Source organism: Camelus bactrianus, chromosome X (genome assembly GCF_048773025.1).
Source record: "Camelus bactrianus isolate YW-2024 breed Bactrian camel chromosome X, ASM4877302v1, whole genome shotgun sequence".
NCBI lineage: Eukaryota > Metazoa > Chordata > Mammalia > Artiodactyla > Camelidae > Camelus > Camelus bactrianus.
This window is the reverse complement of record NC_133575.1, coordinates 16,219,490-16,245,852: the sequence shown is the minus strand read 5'-3', so window position 1 is coordinate 16,245,852 and position 26,363 is coordinate 16,219,490. Positions and strand designations below refer to the sequence as shown.

Sequence of the window (26,363 nt, the reverse complement as noted above, 5' to 3'; positions counted from 1 at the left end):
TCAGCTCAGCAAAAATACTGTATTTTTATACTATAGTATACTACACTTCTGTACTGGTACGCAAATGTCTAGATCGGGCTTGTTCAAATGAAGAGAACTTTATTCTTATTATTTGAATTATGTCAAAAGCAGTAAAAAACATTCTCTGGACTGAATCAGCAAGCTGTCTTATGTACTTAACTAATTACAAAGTGAGGCTGCCATTTACACTGCCATTCACTCTTATTTTTTTTAAATAAAACTACTGCTTATTACCAAGTTGTAACTATAAAAGTTAGTTCTTAAGCAACACAAAGAAAATGATACAAAATCCAGGCAGAACTTTATTTTTGGCTAGCTAAAAACTTTTCCTGAACAAATTGCCTAGTACTTGTTACTGTTAGTCCTCTAGCAAAAAGAAATTGACACTGCAACTAACTTGGAAACAGCCCTAATGAACTTGAGGTATTGGAGTAAAGTTATGCCTATGTATAAACAGGCAGACATTTCTATCAGGGCTGTGACATAAATGTTAATGCAGCTGAGATCAGAGGGTGATTCAGCCCTAGTTAATTCACCATGCTTTATTTATATGTATACACCCTGTGGCAGAAAATGGGAAGGACTCGTATTGCTTACTATAATGATATGAAAGCAGGCCCTTACATCAATGAGGAAGATTTATTAGACATGTCTATATGGAATACATTAAATAAAGTTGGACTAAGAAAAGTACAAACCAAAAACAAACTTTGCATTAGAATGAACTGATACATGTATTGTGTATGTAAGTGTGTGCACATTTGTGTCTGTGCCTGTATGTACGTGTACTCACATCATGAGCCCCTGAATAACTCAACGTATTAATTTATTCGGCTGTAAAACTTTTTAAAAACCTTTCTTAATGTTGTACATCTATACATGTATGTAATAAATCTATGCTTTTGCTCTAAAAAGGATTTAAGGGAACAGATGAGAAGTTAGAGCACTGCTTTAGTGAACTTTCTTTATACTTAATGGCTCACAGTAAAATTAATAAGAGAAATTAGTGTACTTAAACTTCACAGTTGTGCAAAGACCTACAAATTACTGATTTTCATGACAGAAAAAGAAATTTGGTTAAGTAAAAAAAATTCACTATATATTGATAATGAAATTGCCTATAGTAAGACATACAGTAAAAAACTGACCAAATTTTACTCACTTCACACACATGACTGTTTTCTCTTTTAGAGAAAAAGTCAGTATTTTTGTTTTGGGGTTTTTAAAATTTTTGTGGGGGGGCAATTATACCCTCCCCCTGAAAAAATCACTTTCGCAATCACATTTTTTTTTCTGGAATAAATGTGTTAAAAGAATTATAATCACATGAAAAGACTTCTACCTAATTTGACTAGTCCTACCATTTTTAAGATTTTTGGTTTTAAGATGAGAAAATTTTTCTTACTTACAATTTAAATTATCACTAAAATGCTGTCCTACATAAAAAAATTAATATAAGAAAAAAGAAATGTTCAGATGAGTTAAATTAGGCGAACCACATTCATCCACAAAATGAGAAAACGGGTAAAAAAGTGCCATGACTGTATCTATAAAAGAATGACATATGTAAAAATTTTTATGACTATAATTTTAAGTCAAACCAGAAAATGCAGGTAATTCACACAAGGCTATTCTACAAAGGGACTTTGATGCATATATTGGTCTAACTATGCTGTATCAAACAATTCTGTGACTGGGTAACTAATAATGTGATTTTAAAATATTCTCTTAAATTACACACTAGACTAAGAATCACTAAGAACTAAAATGAGAGATAATATACTCTGATTATGAATTTTACTGACAAGTATGGAGCTTTCAAGCAATACTAATAAAACAAGTACGACTATGTTGATAATTCAACCTCTTACATTCTCCTATATTTTTAAATAGCAAGTTTAAGCTTTGTACTGACTTCATTATATTGCTGTAATCATATCTGCAGCACACTGAGAGGACAGAACTGGGTCCTTTTACTCCTGTCTTCTGAAGTGCATTTTAAATACTTTTTGTCAAGGAAACACTTTATTACAAATTCCTCCCTACCCAAGAGACAAAGAAAGGACATTAAAAAACTGCAGAGATTTGCTGAAAATAATTTTCTGATGTTTGTCTGTATATGGAGCCCTCTGAAGAATAAGGCCTATTTAAATGATCATTTGCACTGAAATAAAAATCTTTCCAATTAAAATGAAAACAAACCAAAAATGAGTCATTTCCTACTTGAAACACACATGCCTTTATTGCTCTTCATGCAATAAAACATTCTCCTTCATCATTCAGAAAGTCTGACACTACCTTAAAAAAATTAAAATGCAACTTGTATTTGACTAAGATTTTTGGATAGATTTGTACATCTGATTATAAACTAACATAAGACTGAAATTATATATTAGAAAGATCTGTGAAATGCCAGCTTAGTAAATTATATCTTCTCACAAACCATGTTCTCACAACTACATTCAATTCTCAAAAACAAGAACTAAAATGTTGACAATATTGACTAGTTTTTTTTTTTTTACTGGATGACAACATAGCATTTGCACACATGCCTGTTGTCATGCAGCATTGAGATCGTAAAATGTCAGAACGATCGTATCCAACAGAACGAAACATCAGATGTACTGAAGTAAATAATAAAAATTAATTAAGGAATTTTGATTGTCTTATTTAATGAAGAAATTTAATGTTACTTATAGCTTGAAAACAAGAGATGCTAAATTATTGTTTTTGAATGACTGCACAACCAATTTAAAATGTGAATCAAATACTTTGTGATTGGTATTAATTATCTCCATTTAGTGCTGGCCCTTTTCCATAATTTTTGTATTCCACAAGGCTGGAAATCAGAATGCTTTTGGACAGAATGCGTGACGGCAAAGTTATATTCTTCTACCTGCCAGGAATTTCAAATAGGAGTTTGGAATGCAAAGTGGAGATACAGCCTCCAAAAACCTGAAAACAGACTTTAAAGGTAACTCATGCTCTTACAAACTCTCTCTACTTTCTGAAAGAAATATTAATGAACGAATCAAGTATAAATTGTAGATACAGAGGTATTAGGGGGAATAAACACTCCCTCATCATCATTCAAGAAAAAATATACCTCCCTCATTACATACATTTAAGAAGGCATAAAAGTTATCCATAAATTTCTCTTTTAGAAAAAAAGTATGAATGCTTCAAAGGAACCTGAGATTTTCTGGGGCTTCTTAGATAAAGAGCCTGACTTATTTTTTACTTACTAAAATAATCCTAGTTGCTATTTTATATTAGTTTCATATTATTTCCTATTATATGAGATAATGCTTATAGGCTATTTACTGTATATTGTGTTTAATACAAATTAGTTATTGCTATTGTTATTAACTAGAGTGCAGTCTCTATAATACAATAATTTTCCAGAATGTGTTCAAAATTCTTAACTGAGAAAGTATTGAAGGTGTTCCTTGAGGATTTACTTCACAGTTTACAAGCAGATAGGTTAGTTGTATACCTGGGAATATAGGGTTCTGCAGGAGGAGGGGGAATGTAGAGATCCTGGAGGGCAGAGCTGTCCCTTTTGGTGGGCGTACTGATGGTGCTGGAAGGCGTGGCAACGCTGCTTGTGGGACTTCTAGGTATAAGAGGCTGGTTAAAATGAAAAAGAAAATACATACACACACAAACAACACACAAAACAACAACAACAACAATGACACATAGTTATCATTTTAAAATGATCTATTTCTGCAAAGTTTTTGAACTTGGCTGAAATCAAGAAGCATGTTATTTAGCACATGAATAGTCCTTTGAATCTCCAAAAACAAATAATTTATTTAGAGGTATTCACTTAGTTCCTAACTCACCTTATTGTACAGCATAACCACGTAACTATTTGTAAGGTAATAGTATCATGTAGTGTTTCGTAATGGGAAGATTTATCTCACAGTCAGAAACTTTTTTACATTAAATTTGCTTTGTTAGAATCCCACCTTTGAAAGAAAGATAATAAAGAGTAACTTTCAGAAGAATTAGTTCACTCACATCCTGATTGATACACAAGAAAGATACTTCAGATCTTTTCCCAAAAAAGATATACCATACTCCTAAGTTAGTAGAATGTCACAGATTCTCAGAAAAGGTTACAAAAATGGAGTATGAAAAGTTAATATGAGAGAGTATTTTCTAGGAAAGTGTACTTTCTCTGTAAATGTAAACACAACTGTCTTCTCAAAGTCATTTTATGGTACATCTTCAAAAGTATGGTGATTAGTGTGACATAATCATTTCACTTTCCATAGGGATACACATATATCATTCTTTAAAATAATCTTCAGTTGCATACCTATAGATCTCATTTTCAAGCCTGCATTTAAGAATTAAGTAAGTTTTTTAAAAAATTAAGATACTCTATATACTGAATTAAGCAATACATCAGGATGCATTAATTTAAGAGCATTCCCAATCCTAAGCTTCACAGCATTTGGAAATGATACTGTGGTTTGAGAAATTATTCTAAAGTGAAATTAAAATTCACAAATTTTCATGTTTATCTTACAGATCTTACCGACTAGCTACATATACAATAACATAATAAAAATAAGAATTTCAATGCAATCACAAACACAAAAATAATGATCACAGAATGAACTGTTATCTTCACATGACAAGATGTTTCCATTTTAGCCAGTATGAAAACACCTTTGGCATATCTATATAGATCCATAGTTCTATTATTTTCACATGTATGCTGGGCACTCAAAATATGGCATAGTACAACTATTTTATATTATGACAATACTTTTGTACAGATAAACAAAATTTGCTCAAAAAGCCAAGCATAAATACAATGTACAATGTAGGTCACTGGGGCAGGCTACATAATTTATGACTCAGTTCACGGTTTTAGACCTTCCTTTTTACACAGCTCACCTTAATAGCTTGAAATCACACATCCTGCCAAAATGACGGTTAACTTTTAATCTATGTGAAATAGAAATTAAAGAGAGAGAGAAGGGAAAAATAATTGATAATTTATTTTGGGACTCTATAATATTCTATTTCATATGATGTAAAAAAAAGAAAGTTTACATGTTGAGGAATTTTGATTTATTTTAAAAATACACAGTAAAACACTATTATGTTTATGCTGATTTTGGTGTAGTGTCCAGTCAAACTATGCGTGTCTTTTAGAAACAAAAATCCTCGCAATGGGAAATACTGAGATTAACAGGTAATCAGGAATTACCTGCACAGATGAACACGATGAAACCTGAGGAAATAAAGAATTATATTCTAAGGATGTGCCTCTACAACAGATCTTTGAGTAATAGATTCTTGAGATCAAGTGTTTAGACACTGTGATGTGACTCTGCTTATAACTGTTTTCTCTCTTTCAGGACATTTTGGTGTTAAATACACATGATACTGAACAGTAAGTCTGATGAAAATTTCATCATTATAGAAATGTAAAGAAAACATTCATTACACAGTACATTATATTCCAAAACTTTCTATAACAGATGCACTGTGAGGGAAAAACTTATATTCAGTATGTTTTTTAAATGCTCTAATATTACTCTTATTTTAAACTAACCTAATACTACAAGTAAACATAAAAATGAGCATTAAAAAATAATCAGCTTAAAATTTTATTCTCGTTCCTCTTTTTTAGGGTCACTGCTACTGTTTTGTTTATTTTACCATCTATAGAACTAAAGATAATTTTTCTTGGTATGTACCTCTCCCTGCCCTCCCCAAAGAGGAAGGAAGAAAGGAAAAAAGGAGAAGTAGTAGTCAATGGTTACCAGAATATTTTAAGTACCTCTGAAGTGTGAGGTAAGGACCAACAAAATTTTTTATTCTATTACTACGATTGTCTATTTAGCATACTTGTGCTTTTTCCCTTTCAGGGAATTTAAATATTAGCCATGTCAATGTCCTTCAAATTGCTAATTTCTCTAGGTTTCTGTTTTCAGCAAGGAGTTGCTATTAAGGTCCTCAGTTAACATTAATAGCTAAATTGGCAAAAACATAGAAGAATAAGACTCTTAGATATACTTAAATAGATAACAGGTTTGATTGTCCCAGCTGGTTCAATTAATTGAAGTGGCTGGAAAAAACAACTTGCTCTTTCAGAGAAAAGAGAAACTAGTCAATTCTGTTGTTTAACTCCACTGGCTAGTTGTTTTATTCATATAAAACATTTCAATTGTTTTATCGTGTAGATATCATCCAGTTAATCAGTATGCCTTGTACCAAGTAAAACACATGGTAAATATTAAATATATTCAGTATATTTTTGTCTACCAATTGTACTATTTTCGTCAAGCTAATCCAAGCTAAAAAGTAGAGATTATTCTTGAGAATCTCATTTACAAAAAGACATTAAGCAATGGAAAAATAAAGTATGGTAAAATAGAAGCTTCATGGGAAAATGGAAACAGCTACTTAACCCAAAAGGAAGTCTCTGTGATAGTTTAAAATTAAAATCTCTTAAAAATGTTCCAACTTTGGACAAGAATTGAAAGGGTACAAAATTAAATGACTAAAAGAATGAAAAAGGCGTTAAAGAACATTAGAAAGATAGGTAAAATGTGACTAAATCAAGCACAGAATAAATGATGCTATTAGGTGAAATTATCAGTGAGAAATTTCTAGTTGTAACAAGTGACATTAAAATTACACCTACTTCCAATAACCATATAAGTATGTGAAAATACAAAAGATGTGACAAATACAGCTTCCCTCAAATCAAAAAGGGAGTTCTCTCAGCATTTAATCCAAAATTTAATAGACATATTCCTTCCTTTCAGAAAAAATACCTAAAGATGTGAGTATAATAATACAGAAGGATAGTTTCTCCTAACTTGGCAACATTTACCTTTAATTACTTATCTATAATATAGTATAAGAAAAGTAGTTACCATTGTACTGTAAAGAATTTCCAATTTAAGGAAAAAGAGTAGAAATAAAGGGCAATATTTTTAAATTTTACCATCTGGTCATTTTGATTCTTTTTCTTATACTGGTAAAATCTGCACTGGAAGACAATTAAGAACTATCATCACTTATGGATAACATATAAGGGTGTTTTAAGACTGCATCTTGTTACTCAAGTAAGCATGAAGCTTCAGTCTAACTTGATCCATGAAGGTATGCAATCAAGTATGACATGGATTCATTTTGGCTTCTATTCAAATGGGTCTATTTCCTGGAAGGCCCTTTTCATAAAGTTTATTTTTCATATTTAAATGGTCCTACTGACATAAAGCTTTCCTTCTACAAATTCAGAGAGGTTCCAACAGGGAAACATATTTTGCATATATCTTATTACTCTTCTAAAAAAGTCTATAATAGATTTTGGGGGGCACTGGCATGAATCTCTTAAAATATCCAAATCTTAAATAAAATTATCATATGCATCTCTTCAAATATACATTTATAACCTTAGGTCAATTAATGATAACTTACTACTGTCAACAGGACTCAGAAATCTATTAGGTAAAACGTACACATACATTTTTAATTGTCAATTTGAACTATATAAATACCTTCAAATTGTATCCCACAATACGGTACGGCACAAATTTTCCTGAATCACGAGTGATGACTTTAGTAAGAATATCCTACTCATCCAGTTTAAACATCATTGGAAAACTGTGATTATTGTAAAATAAATTTTTCAGCTTTTGTAAGGGATTACTGAAATCTCACTATAAATACTCTGATGGCCCAGGTCTTTTCCTTGTGTCCCCAATTTTAACGTATCTCAGGTAAATGAGCGCATCTGGAAGGTACCTATGTTTTACCTACAGTAAAATCCTATGGTCTTAAAGTCTATGAGAAAAGAACACTTATACTTAAGAAACTACATTTGATGTTAAAGGTTTTACTTGAAACATTTTACATTTCAACAACTCTTGGTAAGCATATCTTAAGTTGCTCCTCTGGTTAAGTGACCCAGCTTTCATAGAGCTATATAAAGTCTTGAGTGAAGCCAATAACATAAACACAGCCTCAATGTTAAAGATTTAAACAGTGTATTACACCTTAGGTAGTTATCTCTAAAATTCACTAATGCAAAGATCACAAAGAGTTTGCTTTGCCTTCCAGGGGGAAAATACTCATTGAAATATGAACGATTACATCAAGTATAAAACCTGGCCATTTATTTTATTCATGCTTGTGCTTACAGACTCAAGTGGATCACAATACCCCATTATTCTAGCATAGAACATTCACACAAGTCCTTACTCAGTTCAAACATTTTTATTATAATTCTCAATACAAGTACCAGAATATTGTTTTACGTTAGCAACTCTGAACTATCTAAACAAATGCTCCAGAGAAAATGTATTCTGGATTTTGGGAGGCAAGACGTTGCATACAATCTTGTAAGTCTCTCAATCATATAAACAATGTTAGATCTAACTTGAAAAATTGTTGGGTGTAATTTTTCCTGGGTAAGCTTCTCTTAAGTAGAAAATTATTTGAAAAGAACCTAAGCAAGAAAAACACATGTATTCAAAATTCTCCCCCTCTTAGTTCTTTCACAGCATTTTCTAGAATCCAAATTTATAAATACAAAAGATTTGAGTCTTCTTTTTAAAGCATGTAATCTTCCCTTTCCTATCAGACTACAAAGAAAACAAACATTTTCTTCCGACCACAGATTTGATCAGAAAACTGTATCTATATAGGTTAAAAATAGATGTACGTGCATAAAAATATGTATGCAGTTACACAATATACAACTAATACAGACTTTATAGAGCTGGATTACAAAATGGCTTTTTTGACTTAATCATCAATATTTGTGCGTTGTACTGAGACTACCACTAGTATATTTATTCTTATGATGTCCAGTCTTACTGGCATAGTTAATACTGCAACATTAAAACTGGACTTCCAATTTTTTCAATTCATAGTAAACATCATTTTTAGGATATTAACTAAAGAATAGGAAGCTAAAGAATAAACTACAAAATAATTTAACATTTTGAAAGCATTTGGCTGAAAAACACAAATGTGATTTAGATCCTTTAATTAATTTGCTTAAACTTTGGTGAACAAAAATTTGATGTGACAACTGCTTGCAGCTATTTACTAATTTGAGCATGTAAAACATATAATTGTTTCTGTCTCCCAGTCAGCATGATTACATTTTTAGGTAAAACTTATTTTCTTCTGTAGTGTCATATCTAATATTAGTTATCTTCCTCTACAAAACATGCTTTCAAAACAAAGCTCTCAGAGACATAGAAATTTTGCTACTAATGGTTTTTTTCAGTCATCCCAACCCATAACTTTGATATTAAATAAATTTTATTATTGCTTATGTTTTCTGATTTTTATAGAATGACTTCAACCATTCATATATGTATGCATTTGAAATGTAACATAATCAATTAGTGTTTTTCAGTTGTTACACCAGTTGAGACAAAATCAACTACTATGACTACTTGCCTTCCACTTCTTTTTCTGTTCAAATGTATTTAATTTAAATATCCTGTAAAAATGGCATCAAGGTAATGCTAAGCAATAAAATTTAAAAAGAAAAGCACAAAACCACACCAGAAACTATCACATCCATATAAGAGATTTATGGATTAGAATACAGTTTAGGAACAATTTTAATGATACAAGCTTGATGTTATTTTATATGAAAATGTGTTTAATGAAATGTGTATCAGTACACTGAATCCAAGCACTAATTTTAGTGATTATTTCTGAGAAGCTTCTCACCAAAAAGGTGGGTCCCTAAATGTATTAAAAAATTGCTGATTCTCAGTGATGATTTCAATCAACATTCTTGTCAGTGTCCAGCTAATTCTCCCATACATCTCTTGTAAGAAGAAAATGACACCACCCATGCAAGCTTGTGACCTAAGCATGCTAACTTAAACAAATATCAAAAAATATACCTTCAGGCTTACCCATAATACCCTGGGATTTTTTTCATCGAATTGAAAGAACTTGACTATAAGCAATCACCATGCTTACCAAAATCCAGGATGTTTGTAGAGAGTGCTACTAAGGACTGGTTTTAAAAACAGCTCTCAGAAAGCAAGGAATCCCTGGTTTGCTGTATTAGAATAAAAGATTCTACCTCAGGCAAAACATCTCTACTATAATATAAATGGGTGCAGATGACAACAGACTTCAATTCCAGGTTAAATCTGCTTATATTATTTGACTAAGATATCTTTAAGTCTTTCAGTTCTATTGCAAAATGTTTGAGAAATCAGGAATTTAACAAAAAAGCCGCCAAATTTCATGAAATGTACTAATGAAATTGTTCTGTGAGCATGAAGTTGAATTGTATGCTTTTGCTTATTTGGCTATAATTCCATGAATGATTTTCATGGAATCCAAATCAAAATTCATCATTGCAGTTGATTAATAACGGAAGTTACTATTCATTTTAAATACTTTGAGAAATAAAACTAATTTCACTAAAACATGATATTCCTTAAAAACCTTCTACCTTAGGGTAGATAAGTTTATATTTTATTTGTGGAGGTACAAATTATTTCCTTTTTATTTTAAAAAATAATTATTCCTTTGTTAGAATAAAGTTTTTTTTTTTTAGATGTATGTATTAGTGTCTATCTCCACACTATACAAACTTTGTCACATTTTATCTGAAAAGGCTAGTAGGTAAATTATGCCTGGTATAGTATAAAAGAAAGATTAAACAGACATATTGAGGTTAAATAAATGCCACAGATTTTCTTTTCGTAACCTCTATTTCAAGTAATTCTTAGTAGAATATTGGTATACCCCAATTAAAAAAAGAAATAACTTGGTGCCCAGACACTCAGGTTTGAACACTGAAGATTTATACTTAGGTGAGTTAATGGGCAGTTTAGCTCCAACATATTTGTACAAATACTAGAAGCAGGAATACAATAAGAATGGTACTTATGTCTGTACAGAGGATTGTTACTACATTAAGCACTTATGTTTCACATCCAAGGTCCTTTCTCAGCTACTAGGAAAAATGTGTGGCCTCATGCAATGTCACAAAGAATCCAGAACTACCTGTACGACTTTCTTATCCTACTATTTCTTTGACTTTTCTCCCTCTGAAAGCAGTCTACTTTCAATCTCCTGATCCTGGAACCCTCAGGTTTTTCACATCTTTGGTGGTATCAAAATCTACACTCTCTAAAAATTCTGACCATTATGCTTCTGGTGTTTTTGCATTTTAGCACAGGCCAAAGCCATAAGATCAAAAAAGAACTCTGTAACGGTACAATTTCAGGTCTTTAAAATAGATTCCAGGGAGATTTGGTGGTGGTGGTGTGGTATGTTAGAGGACTTAGCCATTGTCCTTACTCCTAACACTTTGTTTTACCACCACTTGGAAGTATTTAATTAAAACTACTACTCTTCCTTCTACTCTGTACAAAGCCAATTTTCAAAGAAGTTTAAAGTAGGTTTTTCCCCCCTGCCTCCCCTGCTGATAGTATTGTTTATCTATAAGGGGTTAAGCTTGCACAATACGTTTCAGGTAAACTAAGTACAGTTGAAATAACAAATTTACAAAAATGTTGATACATATAAGCGCTATGTGTCGATTTTCTCTTTTTCTGATTTCCGCATTCTGAAAAAGCAAATTTACAAATATACTCAGAGTAACTGAACAGGCAATGAGGAATAAATATAATTAGTGATCTGATAAGGCACAGCTCTTGGCATTTAGGAACCTAGAAACAGTGCCTTAAACATCCATTGTAATTCTAATTAAGGAATGATGTATGGTAACTTAAAAAATTAAAGTCTTTGTTCTCTAGCTTTACATATATACACCAAATATATTTGTACCAAAAAAGAAATGTTGATCTTCCTATTATGCCAGCATTTTAAATACAAGTGATTCTTAGCTAGATACTGTCATTACCTTAATTCTCCCGTTTGTGCTTGTGGAAAAGAATCTAAAACTGGACCAAATTATCAGTTTATTTTCTAGAGGTATTTCCCCAAATAGAGTTCATGAATCAACAAGAAACTAGTGTCTTTTTGATGTTCAACATGAAACAGAAGGAACTAGAGAGAAGTTGTTAAGTTTAACCACACGTATAGAGAAGAAAACCTAATGGCTGAAAAGTGTAGGTCTCTTCTTCAAGGTTCCCACCTCTCAGACTCTGAAGAAGGATCTTTGGGGAAGACATGTCAATAGAAAACTATAGAGTGGAACAACAAAGCAACTTATAATGCAGCGAGAAAATAAAATGATGTGATGGGAAAGTCTGATCTGCTAATCTATGAATTAATGAGTCAAACACTGAGCTCTGAACTTTAATGATCATGAAAAATATTTCATAATAAATATATACTGCAAGTCAAATGTATTTGGACATACTAAAATAGTTTTACATATATTTATTTGAAAAATAGATTCACATTAAAAATTTAAAGAACCTAACAGAACATTTTTGTATGTTTTTATGTTATTTAAGTATAATGCAACTTTGAGGTCAATAAGTAGGAAAGCTTTGAACAATGAGAAATCATTATAATCTATAATACTATTCATGTGTGAAGAATTTGGGATTTCAGGGAAAAATGTCTAATAATGGTATAAAGTACTAATACAGAATTTAATAATAATTTACATAGCAGTGATAACAATGGCATTTTTATATACTGCTTTTCTTTCTGTTCTTTCAATATGAACAATGGGCAATGGTTTATTTCAATTGGCAATTCAAATTTTTAAAAATTAAACTTCTATAAAAGGTAATGGTCTCCTATTTCAAAAATGTGAGTTTTGTAAAGAACAAAAATTTCTTCTATGATGTGTTTAAAGATTATATCCTGACTGAAATGGGAGAAAATGTATTACTTCTTGTCTTTCATCATTCAGAATATTTTTATAACTTCCTAGATACCTCTAGTTCTAAATGAAAGTTAACTTTAAAGTGGTGTTTCATGTTGAAGAAAAATGCAGGAATTCTAATGCAATAATTTCCCTATTTTTGCCACCATACATGGTGGAAAAGAGAAAAACAATCAGTCAGGAAGAATGTAATAGGTACATTTTAATCACTGTCTAAACTTTTTTACCTACTGTTTATCAACAACTATTCTTATCTTATGTCCTTATTTAAAATAATTGTATAAACTGGCATCTAGTTTCTTCAAGAAGTATATTCGGATATAAATTTTAAATAGAAGACTACATCATAAAATGAAACTTCTCACTTTCATTTCTATCCATATTTTGGCTTAAAATAATTTGTGTTTTTTTTGGAATTATGCTTTAAATATTTATAAATGACAATTTAAATGATTAAATTTATCATTTGGGTTTTAGTTATTGTAACTTTCAGATTTCATCACAATTAAGCCTATTAGGATAAGCTGTGAAGAGATCATTTCACAAACAAATTTTCAAAAGCATACAAGGTTAATCCATATGCTGCTGAGATGAGGCACAATAAAGAAGCATTACTGAGATAATCTATGGCTAAAATGATGGTGTATGACTTATGATTAAGCTTCATTACCTGCAGAGCAAGGGGCTTCCATCTCATATTTTTCAGTAAAGCTGGTGCTGAGGTAAGCATGCTCTGAGGTCGCTTTTTCAAAGTTAAGATAACACCACTCGGGTCCTCTCGTAGTGCATTCACCAAATTTTTCAACTGCCACCCCACCTGGTAACCAGCAAAATCATTACAATAAAATTGAGGTACAGATTCAAAGATTTAATGTTCTCCCCCTTTAATAAGATTAGTTAGAAAAAAAAAGAAAATCACATAATTGGTGTACCATCCTATCAATTTTCAGGAGTTATATACTCAAGTAAGAAATTTTATTTTTGAATTGATTAACCATGTTATTGCTTTAGAGTCCATATCATTATGAGATAACATAATGGACATTTACCACGCCAAAGCAGAGACTAAAATGGTATCCTACCAATGGAGTAATTTAGAATTTAAAGAAATTATGTCATCATTAATGCTGCACAAGGTCTAGATACACGCTCTGTTCACAAGCACAATTTAAAAATCCACATGCCTGAACACAAGGATTTGGCAACATCCTGAGCTTACAATCTATACCACATGCTTTCTCATCACCATCTTTTAGACATATGTGGTACAAGTGTCTTCTAAGTTAGACTGACATTATACTACCAGTAGCTAGTCCTGACACACCAAGGCAATATTCTGATGTATGGAAGACAGCATCAATAAAAGAAACCTTTTACCATGATATAAAGATAGAATAAAAAATGACAAGGCAATGCTACTCTAATGTAGCAACTGGAAATGTATTCCTTAAGACCCTATAAACTTAAAACATAATGTGCTAAATTTAATGAAGCCATTCTATTTGAATATCACCTCAAAACATACTGTATAATTAAACTGAGGTACTTGACAAATGTCCTGAAACCTGGCTCAACTGTTGTCCATGTTAAATTACTTATCATCCTTTTGAATTTTTGAACATAGACTAATTTTGGTTACTTTACTTTTTAAAATGTACTGGTTGTACAGTTATCTGAAATCCTAGAACTATACTTTAAAGAAGCACTTTAAAATATCTGTTATTCCAAGGTTTAAAAAAATACATTTCACATTTAAAAAGGGAGAAGAACCTTTTATCTCAACTCTAAAGGATTAGAAATTTCCAGGATGTTATATAAATACTTTGGGACAAAATTTATCCTGGATTGCAAGCAGGATTTAGCAAATGGTCTGAACAGTGGTCTAGTTTCTTCCTAGGCACCAAATGAAAGAGAAGGGGTGCCTTTGCCTATTATCCATCATGTTTTTGCTTGGAAGATAATGATCGAGCTGTAAAGAATGAGCACTTCCATCAAAACAAGCAATGATCCAAGAGACTATGATGAAGAGGTACTGCGGACCACAGCCACTGTAGGACAATGGGAGACTTTAGTTTATATGAGTGACTGTTCATTTAAATTATAACCTCTACTATAACTGAATTGAGTGATGGTGAAGTAAAAGAGTTAGGACAAAAAAGAAGCAATATAATGCTTAAAACCTCAGGGGTCTCAGATATGAATCAAAGTGATCATTATGATACCTTGCCAACGCGAATAAGAAGCTGCCAGTTTAAAAAAACACATACTAATGTGGATCAACTACAGTAATGGAACTAGTCAAATGTCTCCCATTATATGTAAGTCGGGATTATTATGTGCCCAAAGGTATAATACATTGATTCTGATCCTTCTGATAGCTAAGTAGTGTCACTGTAGCCATTTCTATGAGCCAAGAGTCAAAGCAAAGTTAGTTCAAATCCAAGTATTCATTGTGCTTGCTAAAAAAATATGCACGCAGACTTCTGAGTTTCAGGTTTGGAGGGAGAAAACATACTGTTTATACAAAGAGTTTATGAACAACTTATTAATGATAACCACATTTTATCATTTATTTATTCAAATAATTGCTAACTATCCTAAAGCAATCAACATGCCTATATCCTTCTTTCAGCTTATCTATTCCCGACAATGAATTACCCATAGATTTCTTCTACCAATTTATTTCCATTTTATTCTGTGACAGGATCATTGTGACTAGTTAAATTTTTTTAGGTCTAGATAGTGTTTTCCTGTGTAATATTCAGTATAATTTGATTCATCCTGTTTTCACAATTTCTCTATGGTCTTTTTGAATATACAATTCCAAAAAACAGAATTGTTTTTTCATGAGAATTGGAATTGTTTTTTGATGAGAAAGTAATAATTTGGTTAGATTCTAATTTTATAACTGAATGCTACTTAATGGCAGAATATTATATAACTTTATTACTTTTTAATCAGTCTTCCCACTCTCACTGACCTAAGATTAGGAGTATTTTAAACAAATGTGACCATTATAAAGTATGTACCTTTAGCTCCCAAATTCTACTTTCACTACCACTAGGAAATGATTGGATAAAAGCATAGAGATAAATGTGCAACATGTGTGTTGCAGTGCTATTTAAACCAATCAAACCCTGTGCATTATGTAAATACCTATTAGCATGGGATATAAAAATTGTGTAGAAAAAAGTTTAAAAACAGCTAATGTAATTCAATTCTACTTTTGTAAAAAAAATTTATATAAATAGAGAAAACACAGAAAGATATACAATATCATTAACAATGGTAACATTAAAGGGGAGTAAAGACTACAACATATCTTTTCCTCTTTATACTTTTATTTCCTGAACTTTTGGTAATAAACATGTTATTTTTAGAAACAATAAAATCAACAAAATAAATGGACCTAGTCCATGAATAGTAATATTTCAGTTAGAAAATCGTGAATTTTATGAATTACCTAATTAGGACTGTTCATTATGAATGGAAAACTCCCCCTCAAAGTACAGAACCAGAAAGATAACACTATTTAAAGCAGTAAAATGTGGTGATGGTGAAATCACACCTGCTCTGTGCATTATACTTTTAGATAATTAGCAAAAGAAAAACAAAATAATTACTTAGCTGTGAACAATAAGTCAAGAACTATATTATCTGTTGATTTTTTTATTCCAGGAATGATTTCAGTATATACTTCACTTAAGTGTTAAGCCAGGTTCACCTGGAAATTGCTGAATGGGAATGAAGCTGGCTGAGTGGTTCCCAGCCTACGTGTAATGTTTTTCTTAATAACAGGTAGGTTTTAGCTGTATCAGTCCCATCCTAGTACTTGTATACACAAACAGCCACCAGACAACATGCCTCTCACTCAAATAATCCTTTTAAACTTAGTACTTTTTCAAACTCCCTGACTTGGATCATTTCTTCATTACTTTCTATCTTCTCTACCACATATAATTCTTATTGTCCCCATTTATTGGGTTGTATCATGTTCTGTTTAAGGGCAAATATGGCATGGTCCTAGAGTTCCAGGAAAAATGATTCCGAGCTCTGATTCTATGATATCCAAACATATCTTAGGTCATATAACTGTAGTGAATTCTTGAAATAAATTTATTTCTCTTTAACTGTTACTGAGATACTTATGATTGACAGATTTTATATGAGGACATGAGTAGATGGTGTGATAAAATGAAGCTAGTATGTAGGTTACAACTTCAAGAAATTTGGGAGCCCCATGTTCACAGCTAAAGATAACGGTGCATACACATCAAAATAGTAAAACATCAGTGTATCAGTCATTTTTCAAGATTAGTTTTATACTTCCTCATTTAAGTTTCTGGCTATGGTTTTAAATTAAGTGTGACAGACCTGAATTAGAAGCCATGTGAAGAAATAATAATACGAAAAATGACTGTATTCTTTACATTTGTTTCAATGAAAGTTCTTCCATACTAGGAGACAGAGGGAGCTTTGAAGGAAGAAGGTATCCTAGTGCATGCTAATATAAGAGTATAATCCACTAATATGGGAAGAAATTAAATAAGGTACAAAATTTTAAGAGATAATGGTTTTGGGACACAGATGAAGAAAAACATTCTAATAATGAAAGACATCCAAAAAGGAATCGGCTGACTTGTGAAATAGTGAGTTCAACACCAAAAAAGATGTTTCAATAATCTTGCACAGGCCAAATGATTAGAGTTCCGAAGCCACAATACAATTCCAACTCTAATACGCAGAATAGGTAAGAAAATGGAAATAGGTTATACAACAGATGAGCCTGAGTAAAGGAATGTGGTCCTAGTACATCTCTACTTGTCCTCCATCTTTTCTTCCTCCTCACAACCAATAAATGCAGGTGTTTCTTCTAGGCTAAGAGTTAACACTTTGAATATTTCATGCTGTCTTCTTAAAATAATCTCATCTCTTCCCAGAGTTTCCACTAACAACTTTCTGCATGACTCACAAATCTTTCTAACCATCCCTGCTTCCTATCAAGAACTTATTACACATTTCCAACAGTTCAGTTTATCCACACTAATAGCTATTGAATAATCAAGTACCAGTAATTCACTATGCTAGATTCTTCATATCTATATTACATTCCTTTTATTTATATTTTCATTCCCACAACAGCTTTATGAGGTAAACTATTAAACCCATTTTACATGTGAAGAAACTGAAGCAAAAAGAGATGTTTTCTTGAACAAGATTACAAATATAGTAAGTTGCAAAGCCAGAATTCACATTCAAGTCTGTTTGATTCTAAAGTACAAGGTACTACAACAGCAAGCATCCTCCCCTAAATATTCCATTGGTCGTTCACATGAATACAACACTTTAAAAATCAAACTTATCTTCCTGTTTTCACTCAGCAAGTACAACAAAAAGTTCCCCATCATCCTCTCAAGTTTTGAGTATGGAGTCACCTATGACAGTTCCTCTTCTTTTTAATCCAGGTGTGTCCTAAATAGAGTCTAGCAACTAATAACTCTCCTCACTGCCTTACTTCTGGCTTGGATGCCTGACTGCTAGACTTAAAACAGGGTCCTAGCTGCTCTTTCTACCTGCAGTCCTTTCTAGCTCCAAAATACTGCTACAGTGTAAAAGTGTTCTTTCACTCAGAACCTTTGAAAAGCTCTCCAAAGGCCTAATGAAAGAATCAGTCCTCAAATAGGTCCTTTGCCAATATGGCCATAGCTATCTCCTATTATTTCTCTTTAATGTGATTCTTAAACTTTAGCAGGTGTTAGAATCACCTGGAAACCTGAGTTTTTGATCCAGTGGGTCTGAGGTGAAGTCCTAGAATTTGCATTTTTTCCCACAAGTTCCTAAGTGATGCAGATGTTACTGGCATGGGAACCACATTTTGAGAAATGCTGTATTAGACAACGAGCTTCTTGAAGGCAATGACTTGCCCATGTCTACAATATTTAAATGTTTTTAAGATTAGATAATATAACTTACAGAATCAGTAAATATTCATTGTATGCCTCCCATGTATTATGGATACAATAGTGCATGTAGCAAAATCTGTGTCTCACTAAAAAGTATAACGAGCAGGGGAGAAATGAGCGGGTCAGTAAACATTTACAATAAATTAGAACAAAATAAAATTATAAAGTAATTAGAATAAAATAAAATAGAATGGATACAGGGTGAAATGGAAGCCTCCCCAAAGGGCATCTATCTAACCCATTCTTGGTGACTCACGGAAGGTTTCCTTTTAGTCCAAGCTGAATTTCTTAGGAGTTGGACAGGTGCAGGGGAACGTGGAGATTGAGGAAGTGAAAAAAACCATGAGAAAAGGTAAAACCAGTCTGAAAAACTTCCAGTAGCTCAGTATGGGTGGAAGAGTCGGCGGAATTAAGTATATGTTCCTCCCCAAAACTGTGTTTTTGTCCTCAGCTATGCCTTTGCAAAAAGCACTCTTCTTCTACTTGTAATTGTTCTCCTATCAAATCTTACCTATCCATAATGGCTCATATTAAATGCAATCTTCATTATTAAGCTTCTTACAGCGAGAACCTTATTTTCCTCATGTGAATCTCAAAGCACACTGTTTATCTCTCCAGTGGCATTTTTTTCATGCAATGCCTCTTATTAAAGATAAATATATCTTTCCTCCCCCCTACCCCCAATCTACCACCACAAAACTGGATTTTGAGGTTTTTGTTTTTGTTTTTGTTTTTGAGAATAAAAACTAAGTCTTACTTGTCTGGCTATACCTACAATCAATGCCTTACAAATGGCAGAGACAATCAGTATTCGTTGAACTCAGTGAAATGAGAATGTAACTGTTTCAGAGATAATAAAGTGCCAAGAAAGTTTAGTTTTATATGTAAAACCAATATGTAGTATTAAATTTTTCTCTAAGTGTACTATACTTGATTTTCAGGCTATAATAGACATTCTTTATCCAAAATTATCAAATAAACTTTCTTATAAGTGGATATTTGAAAAAAAGTATTTATATTTTGGGTGCTCCAGACCTAAAGTCATAGTGATGTGATTATGACAAGAAATACAACAGTGGATATAGTTCCTATTTGTCATAGAAAGATTCTGTTTTATGTGTATACATTATATAAACACTTAGGAAAGTTTTCTTCCAGAAAAATATTTTGTAGTGGTTGTAAACAGTCCAAGTTTCTCTTTCTCAACATTTTAATAGAATATTTCATTCACATTAAGTTCATGGGCTGGAATGAACCTTTTAAAAACCACCATATACATCTTACACAAAATACGTCTTATTATTAGCTATAATGTTTTTCTCATATGCTGAACAACTAATATCTTCCTCGTTGTGCAAGGCAGGAAAAGTCAGTGTCCCTCAGCAATGGCAAGTCTTGCTAGTTTATATGTAATCCCCAACTTGAATACTGAAATGTATTTTATGTACAACACAAAACAGGATTAAAATCACCCCAGAAAGCTTTTAAGATACCTCAGGAGTTAAAAGCCAGAGGTTTTGGTTCTTTGTAGATGGGGCTTATAACTACTCTGATCAAGATGAAGGAGATACCAGGGGTTCTTGGGTTAATGGCAACATAAGTAGGAAGGTCCTTGGACAATGGCTTCCCCAGATTAGGTGCACAGGAGGATTTGGGGTTGGTGCTGAAGTGATGAGAGACTTCCATTCCTTTTTGTACACAGAGGTTAAAAGTTATCTCTGACCCCAGGATTGGCTCTAGCCTATCTAATTTCCAAACAGCAGCTGGTGAGTTATTTGACCAACATATGAAAAGAATCTCTACTCTATGGTCCCAGGCAGCCAAAGTTACAAACAAGCATAAAGGTAAGAATGTAAGCCTATCAACCTGGACCTTCTTTACCTTTGTCACAGTTGTATTTGGAATTACAAGAAAGTATCTCAACACCCACAAGCAGGAAGATAAGACATTCTTAAAATATTTTCAAAGTTACCATCCTTCAGAAGACAAAGTAAATTCATTAACAGTTACCCATGCTTCCATGTATACACTCACTCTTACTCACAGGTTGTAATGTATAAATGATACCTTTTCACAAAGGAAATTTCAAAGAGACTTGAAGTGTGTCTATATGAATGTCTGATGATATGAGTCATACTATACCTAAAGGTCCTGCTGCTCTTTTTAAAAGCACTGAAGAGACTTAATTCAATGCACAAACCATCGCTCTGCAACCAGTGACACTGTCTTTGCCAAACTTTTTGGTGCTGAGATATTTATTATAGTTCTCTGTTCCCTTGCATTACTAAAGCATTTAAAAACATTTCAGAAGTAACTAATTTTAATACACAATATCTTTCAAAGATCATAGAACTACTAACTCTTCAGTACCAATCTAAAAACTTCACCTTCACGTAAATTTTTTCATACAATACTGATGATAAAGTCTTATAATATTAAAATGTAGTATATTTGGAGATATCCTAATTTTGCTCTTTCACAATCACTCATTTACTGAATAGAGACAGAGAACTAGCCATGGCTCAAATTAAAGGAATATAGGCTGAAAGGTATGTATTTGGCTAAGTAACTAAATGCAAAAAAAAAAAAAAAAAAAAAAAGTGATTTTAAATTCCAGCATGGAATAATTTAAATACGCAATTCAGAGTATTGAAAAATGTCCCAAGGTGTTATCTATTTTAAATAAAACCTTAGTAGTGATATTTTTACAAACATGATTAGAGGAGATAATCTTGGGAAAAGATCAAAGTGTTTGAAGAGAAGGAATATGGGAATGAAAGTACTATTTTCATTAGGGGAAAAATTCCACAATTTTATGTCTTTATTCTCTGAGCCACTCTTCACTTCACAGCCTCCTTAAAAGGCATTTATTTCAGTGAAATAAGACTATGCCAGGCACTTTTTTAAGGCATTTGTTTTTTATGCGGCTTAGTTTCACTATAAAACTTGGACCATGTTGAGCTGCTCACAATTTGAATGTACATATCTGTTTTGGTACTTAATATTTTCATGCTAATTTCACAGTCACACATATAATATGTGTATATGTGTGTGTGTGTTTTATATTTAAAGAGAAAGCATAGAGAACAGTTTCTTACTGCTGAAGATGGATAGGGAGTCCAAGAGAGAAAGCCAGCTTAACGACTACAAGAAGCTACTACTCTTTTTTTCACCTATTGCACATGACCTTTCTGGAGTCTTTTTCTCCATAACCAAGAAACTCTGAGAGTTAAATCAGAATTTCTTGATTGGCTCATGAGGAATTGAATGGGAGGAAGGAAAACAGTAATCATAATTTTTTTCCATTTATTTTTACAAATCATCTACATTGTTTTCACCAAAGGTGGTATATTTCCATATCTTGTTATTTGCATTATCTCCTGTTAACCTATCACTTACATAAAATGCAGACTTTGTATCACTGGTACCTCTGCTTCTGTGGCAAGCTAATTCAAAAACAAGGGTATATAGTTTAGCATCTTGAACATACAGCTTTTTCTCCCTTCTTCCATTTCAGTATGGTATCTGGCAATATTTTGGTCTCTGAAGGCCAAAGGTTTATTTTGGGGGTTTCATGGCTTACATTCATATATGCTATAGAAAACTAAATCAAAGCCCATTTTATTTTTATTTCATCTTCATTCATAGTCTTCTTTAATTTCCCCAAAACAAAATTGAGTGAGTCTGAGACTTGGAGGAGAAAGACAATCACATCACAGTGAAAAGACTGTGGGTAACAAACCTTTGACCATACCCTAGAACCTCATTCCTCTAAAAATCAGTAACATTTTAATATCATAATAATACAGATTTTTAACTAAAATTTTTATAAAAGTATCTGTATGGGTTAAATTTTAAAACAATTTCATATTTGTATATATGGAGATTATTACATTTCAGCCATTCCTTCTGGTTTCATTTCTGCTCTCCTTGCAAAGACATTGGAAATATGTGTATTTTAAAATAAAGAGTCCTAGTCACCAAAGCTAAGGGATGAAACAAAGCTTTGTTTTCTAAAAACTGATCGCTCCTATTTATAAGAATTCTGAGAAAGAATAAAGAAAACATCTATACTTATGAAGAAATCATGCTTTAATTTAAGAATCCAAATGAAAAATGTAATTAGAAAGTAACCAAAACCCTAGTATTCAAAAAGTAACATGCTTAAAAAGTTATAGCTTTTCTATGAATAATTTGTATGTCACTGTCATTTACTGGTAGATATAACAAAAATATGTGTATTTGAAAATATTAGGAAATATTGCAATAGACGCCTATATTTATCAAACAAAACCAAAGCATGTATATATGCATTTATATAGCTAAATAAACAGCATTTTATATCTTTATTAATACAAAATTTTAGTTTAAGAACTTCCATAATAGCTATAAATACTTTCACTGTAGAAGTAATCTTTAGAAATCATTTTACCAGAAATGCAACAACTCAGACAAAAAAAAAGGTCAATGTCAGCTCTAAACGGGGCCACAGTGAACTCTCTCTGCCATTTTTCTCAATTTTAAAATATCCTTTATTGCTCAGTATTAGAGTTAATAACATGAAAGGAAATGTGAAAGTAATCAGTGGTTACATTACCTAAAATTTTAGTCACCATGCTGAATGTTAATTTAATGGATGAATCCTATATTTGAATCCTAGGGCTAAATAACCTAAAAAGAATGTAAGATTATCAGTATCTCTTGAATTTCCTATTTTATGATGCTCTACTGTGTTCTCCTCTCATGCAATAATTTTTTTAATCTTCATTGGGCAGTTAAATGTTATCTACTAATTGCCTACCCCTACTAAAGACAGTAAGTAAATTAGGCAATTGTGACTGGCCGATTTTTGCCTTTTTGATGGAGGAAGGAAAGGGGATGCAATTGACACAGATTTGCAGATGAGTTGGACACTTAATAAGCCAGAGTAGGTAAGAACATCAGCCAATAGATACATTTTAAACATACAAAATAATCACTCATATGGAAACTTTAAAAAATTCTATGTAAAATAACTAAATCATATTAACTGTATGTTGACCACTGAAAGATGATTTTAATAATAAAAATAAATTAGAGAAACCATTTTTTAAAGCAATTACTCTTTTCCTGGTAAAGCTAGTAAGAACTGCATAAATAAGAAAGAAAGAAATCAGGATGTGGAGAGCTGCAGAGAAAATAAATTGGTTAATAGGAAGTTACCATTATTAAGGCATCATACAACTTATCTCCTTTATATAAAGACTTAATAAGTTGATAACAGAAAAATCATAAAATATTATATTCATAATAAAGTAATAAACTGATTTATGTAGGCAAAATAAAATGTATAATTTATATCAACATGTGGCACTTCAAAACCAGTTTCCACACAAGCTCATCAAATCCACAATATTCAATGTAAAATGAAAGGAATCTATGATCAGCTCCTAAACTACACATTATATAAGGTAGTATCTGAAATAAAATATTACCATGAATAATTAAAATCTATGATGCACAATTTCTTTTAATTTTTGGTAAAGGTCTCTATGATTTTTTTCCCCTTTAAAGAGAACAATTCACTTGCTGTTTTAGAATACCAAGTTCTTAGAATCCTAACTGTTATTTTAGGGTATTATTATAACCATTTATTAAGCAATACGTTAACACCATGCAAACATAGTTAATCTCTGTACTCCAACAACCTCCTGTGTTTACAGGAATAAGATATGAGGTGCACTGAAAATAGTGCCATTTGAGATTTCAGTTTTCAATATTTTGGTTATAAGGAATTATAAGATAAATACTTTCTCTTTTGAGAAAGGAGAACAGAAGAAAATAGGCAAGAATAAAAAAAAACTGAAAGAGGTGAAGAATGGAGAAGACACAGTCAAGGGAGAAGAGATGAGGATGGAAAGAATAAAATGGAATCAAAAGAAAAACCTAAAAAATAAAGATAACACTTTAGTAAATTAAAGAAGAGAAAGAGAAAGCACATCGGTGTTAACCAATATCATGGTACTGATTCCACTCAATGAGTCACTCCTTCCTCCTGAAGTCCAGGGGTCGGGTGGAAGAGTGAGAGGAAGGGAAAGGGAGAGCTGGGTTTTAAAGGGTTACCACACTCTCCATCCATTCTGATAATGTTGCCTTCCCCTTTAAATAATACTCGCCTGTTGTTCTGGGGTTGAAGGAACAACAGGGTGAAAAAAGTCAAAAATGAGAGACTAGGGTGAGAATAAGAGAGAATAAGGGAGACACCTTTGAGAATTATATAAATGAAGTTAGAATGACCTTTCCAGATAACTCAATAGTCCTTTAATTTGATCCCTTCCCTCACCGCCTCTGCCATCACCCGTAAGTCCTGTTCAACAATGTTTACCATTCGAGGGGTGACAAAACCCACTAGCTCACAGCGCTCATCTCCCATTTCTCACTCATCAATGTCCAACACCCTGACTATTTGTTGTAGCCTATCTTCTTGACTATCCCAACCTGGTTATTCTCCATTTCAGTAGGCCTTATAGCCACATCATCTATTAAGCCATTTCTTGCCATAATGTAGTCATCAGGTTCCAAAAGACCTTTAAAAATAATAGTGAATGTTTTAATATTTACACAAAGGAAAATTTTCTAAACACTAGATTCAACCGTCACATACCTCACTCTTTTCAACTGATATTCCTAAGAAAAAAATATCTGTTTTTACTATGGATAAAATCTTTAGAACACTTACACACCAAAAACAGTATTGACATGAATTTTAACAGACTCATTAGGAATATGCCCAAATTGATTTAATAACTATAAATAGTCTCATTAGCTAAAAAAAGTTTAAAAGTGCATCATGAGGGCAGAGTTGCTGGTTCAAACTATGCCGAGGTATCTCCCACAGAGGAATGTAGTGGCAGATGAAGTGGAAAAAATCTTGGGAGATTCCAGCAGCCATTGAGGAGTTGGATCTTCACTGGCAGGGAAGACATGCAATAGGACTCAGTCTGCTTTGCTTGAATGTTCATGATTTTTTCTTCTTCCTACCTGGCAGCCACAGTTTCTCAGCCACAGAAGTATGTTGATTAGAAAAGCTTAAAAGCCACTTATAATAAAAAATATAGCAACATGAAAAAGGACATAAAATTTCCAATTTCATTTCAAATAAGAAAATATACTTAAAAAAAGAGCAAACTAGAAACACACATCTAATTGGACAACCTGAAGATATACCATACTAGCAATTTCAAAAAATAGTATTTGAATTCATCTGTGATTATTCAATCTTTTCAGACTCTTAGGGAAAAAATTCAAATTGCTTTTCTATGTATTTTAAAATAAGAAAAGTTATCAAATTTTATATTGTACATTACTACCTGTAGCAGTAGGAAATTTTAGAATTACAGAAAAATACTAACTGGGCTAATAACATTCAAAATATAAGACTGAACGTTACTCTTTTCATTATTAAATCTAAATTGGTATAGAATAATATTGGCAATATCTAACTATCCTGGTCAATTAATTACTGGATTAGAAATATTATTAAATATGTATTTCAAATGTATTAGGCCATA

The 26,363-nt window shown here is 32.1% G+C and overlaps 1 protein-coding gene across 5 annotated transcripts in view; it reads right to left on the bottom strand.

The window, feature by feature from the left end:
- CNKSR2 (connector enhancer of kinase suppressor of Ras 2) overlaps positions 1-26,363 on the bottom strand; it is a 242,166-nt gene that overhangs the window by 98,409 nt on the left and 117,394 nt on the right. For 3 of the 5 annotated variants that reach the window (XM_074360056.1, XM_074360057.1, XM_074360060.1), the window contains exons 9-10: positions 13,521-13,667; positions 3,518-3,651 (exon numbers count right to left, since the gene is read on the bottom strand). In XM_074360056.1, the coding sequence (XP_074216157.1) occupies positions 3,518-3,651; positions 13,521-13,667 (281 nt within the window). The remainder of the gene's footprint in view (positions 1-3,517; positions 3,652-13,520; positions 13,668-26,363) is intronic. The other 2 variants (XM_074360058.1, XM_074360059.1) reach the window with 1 other exon arrangement.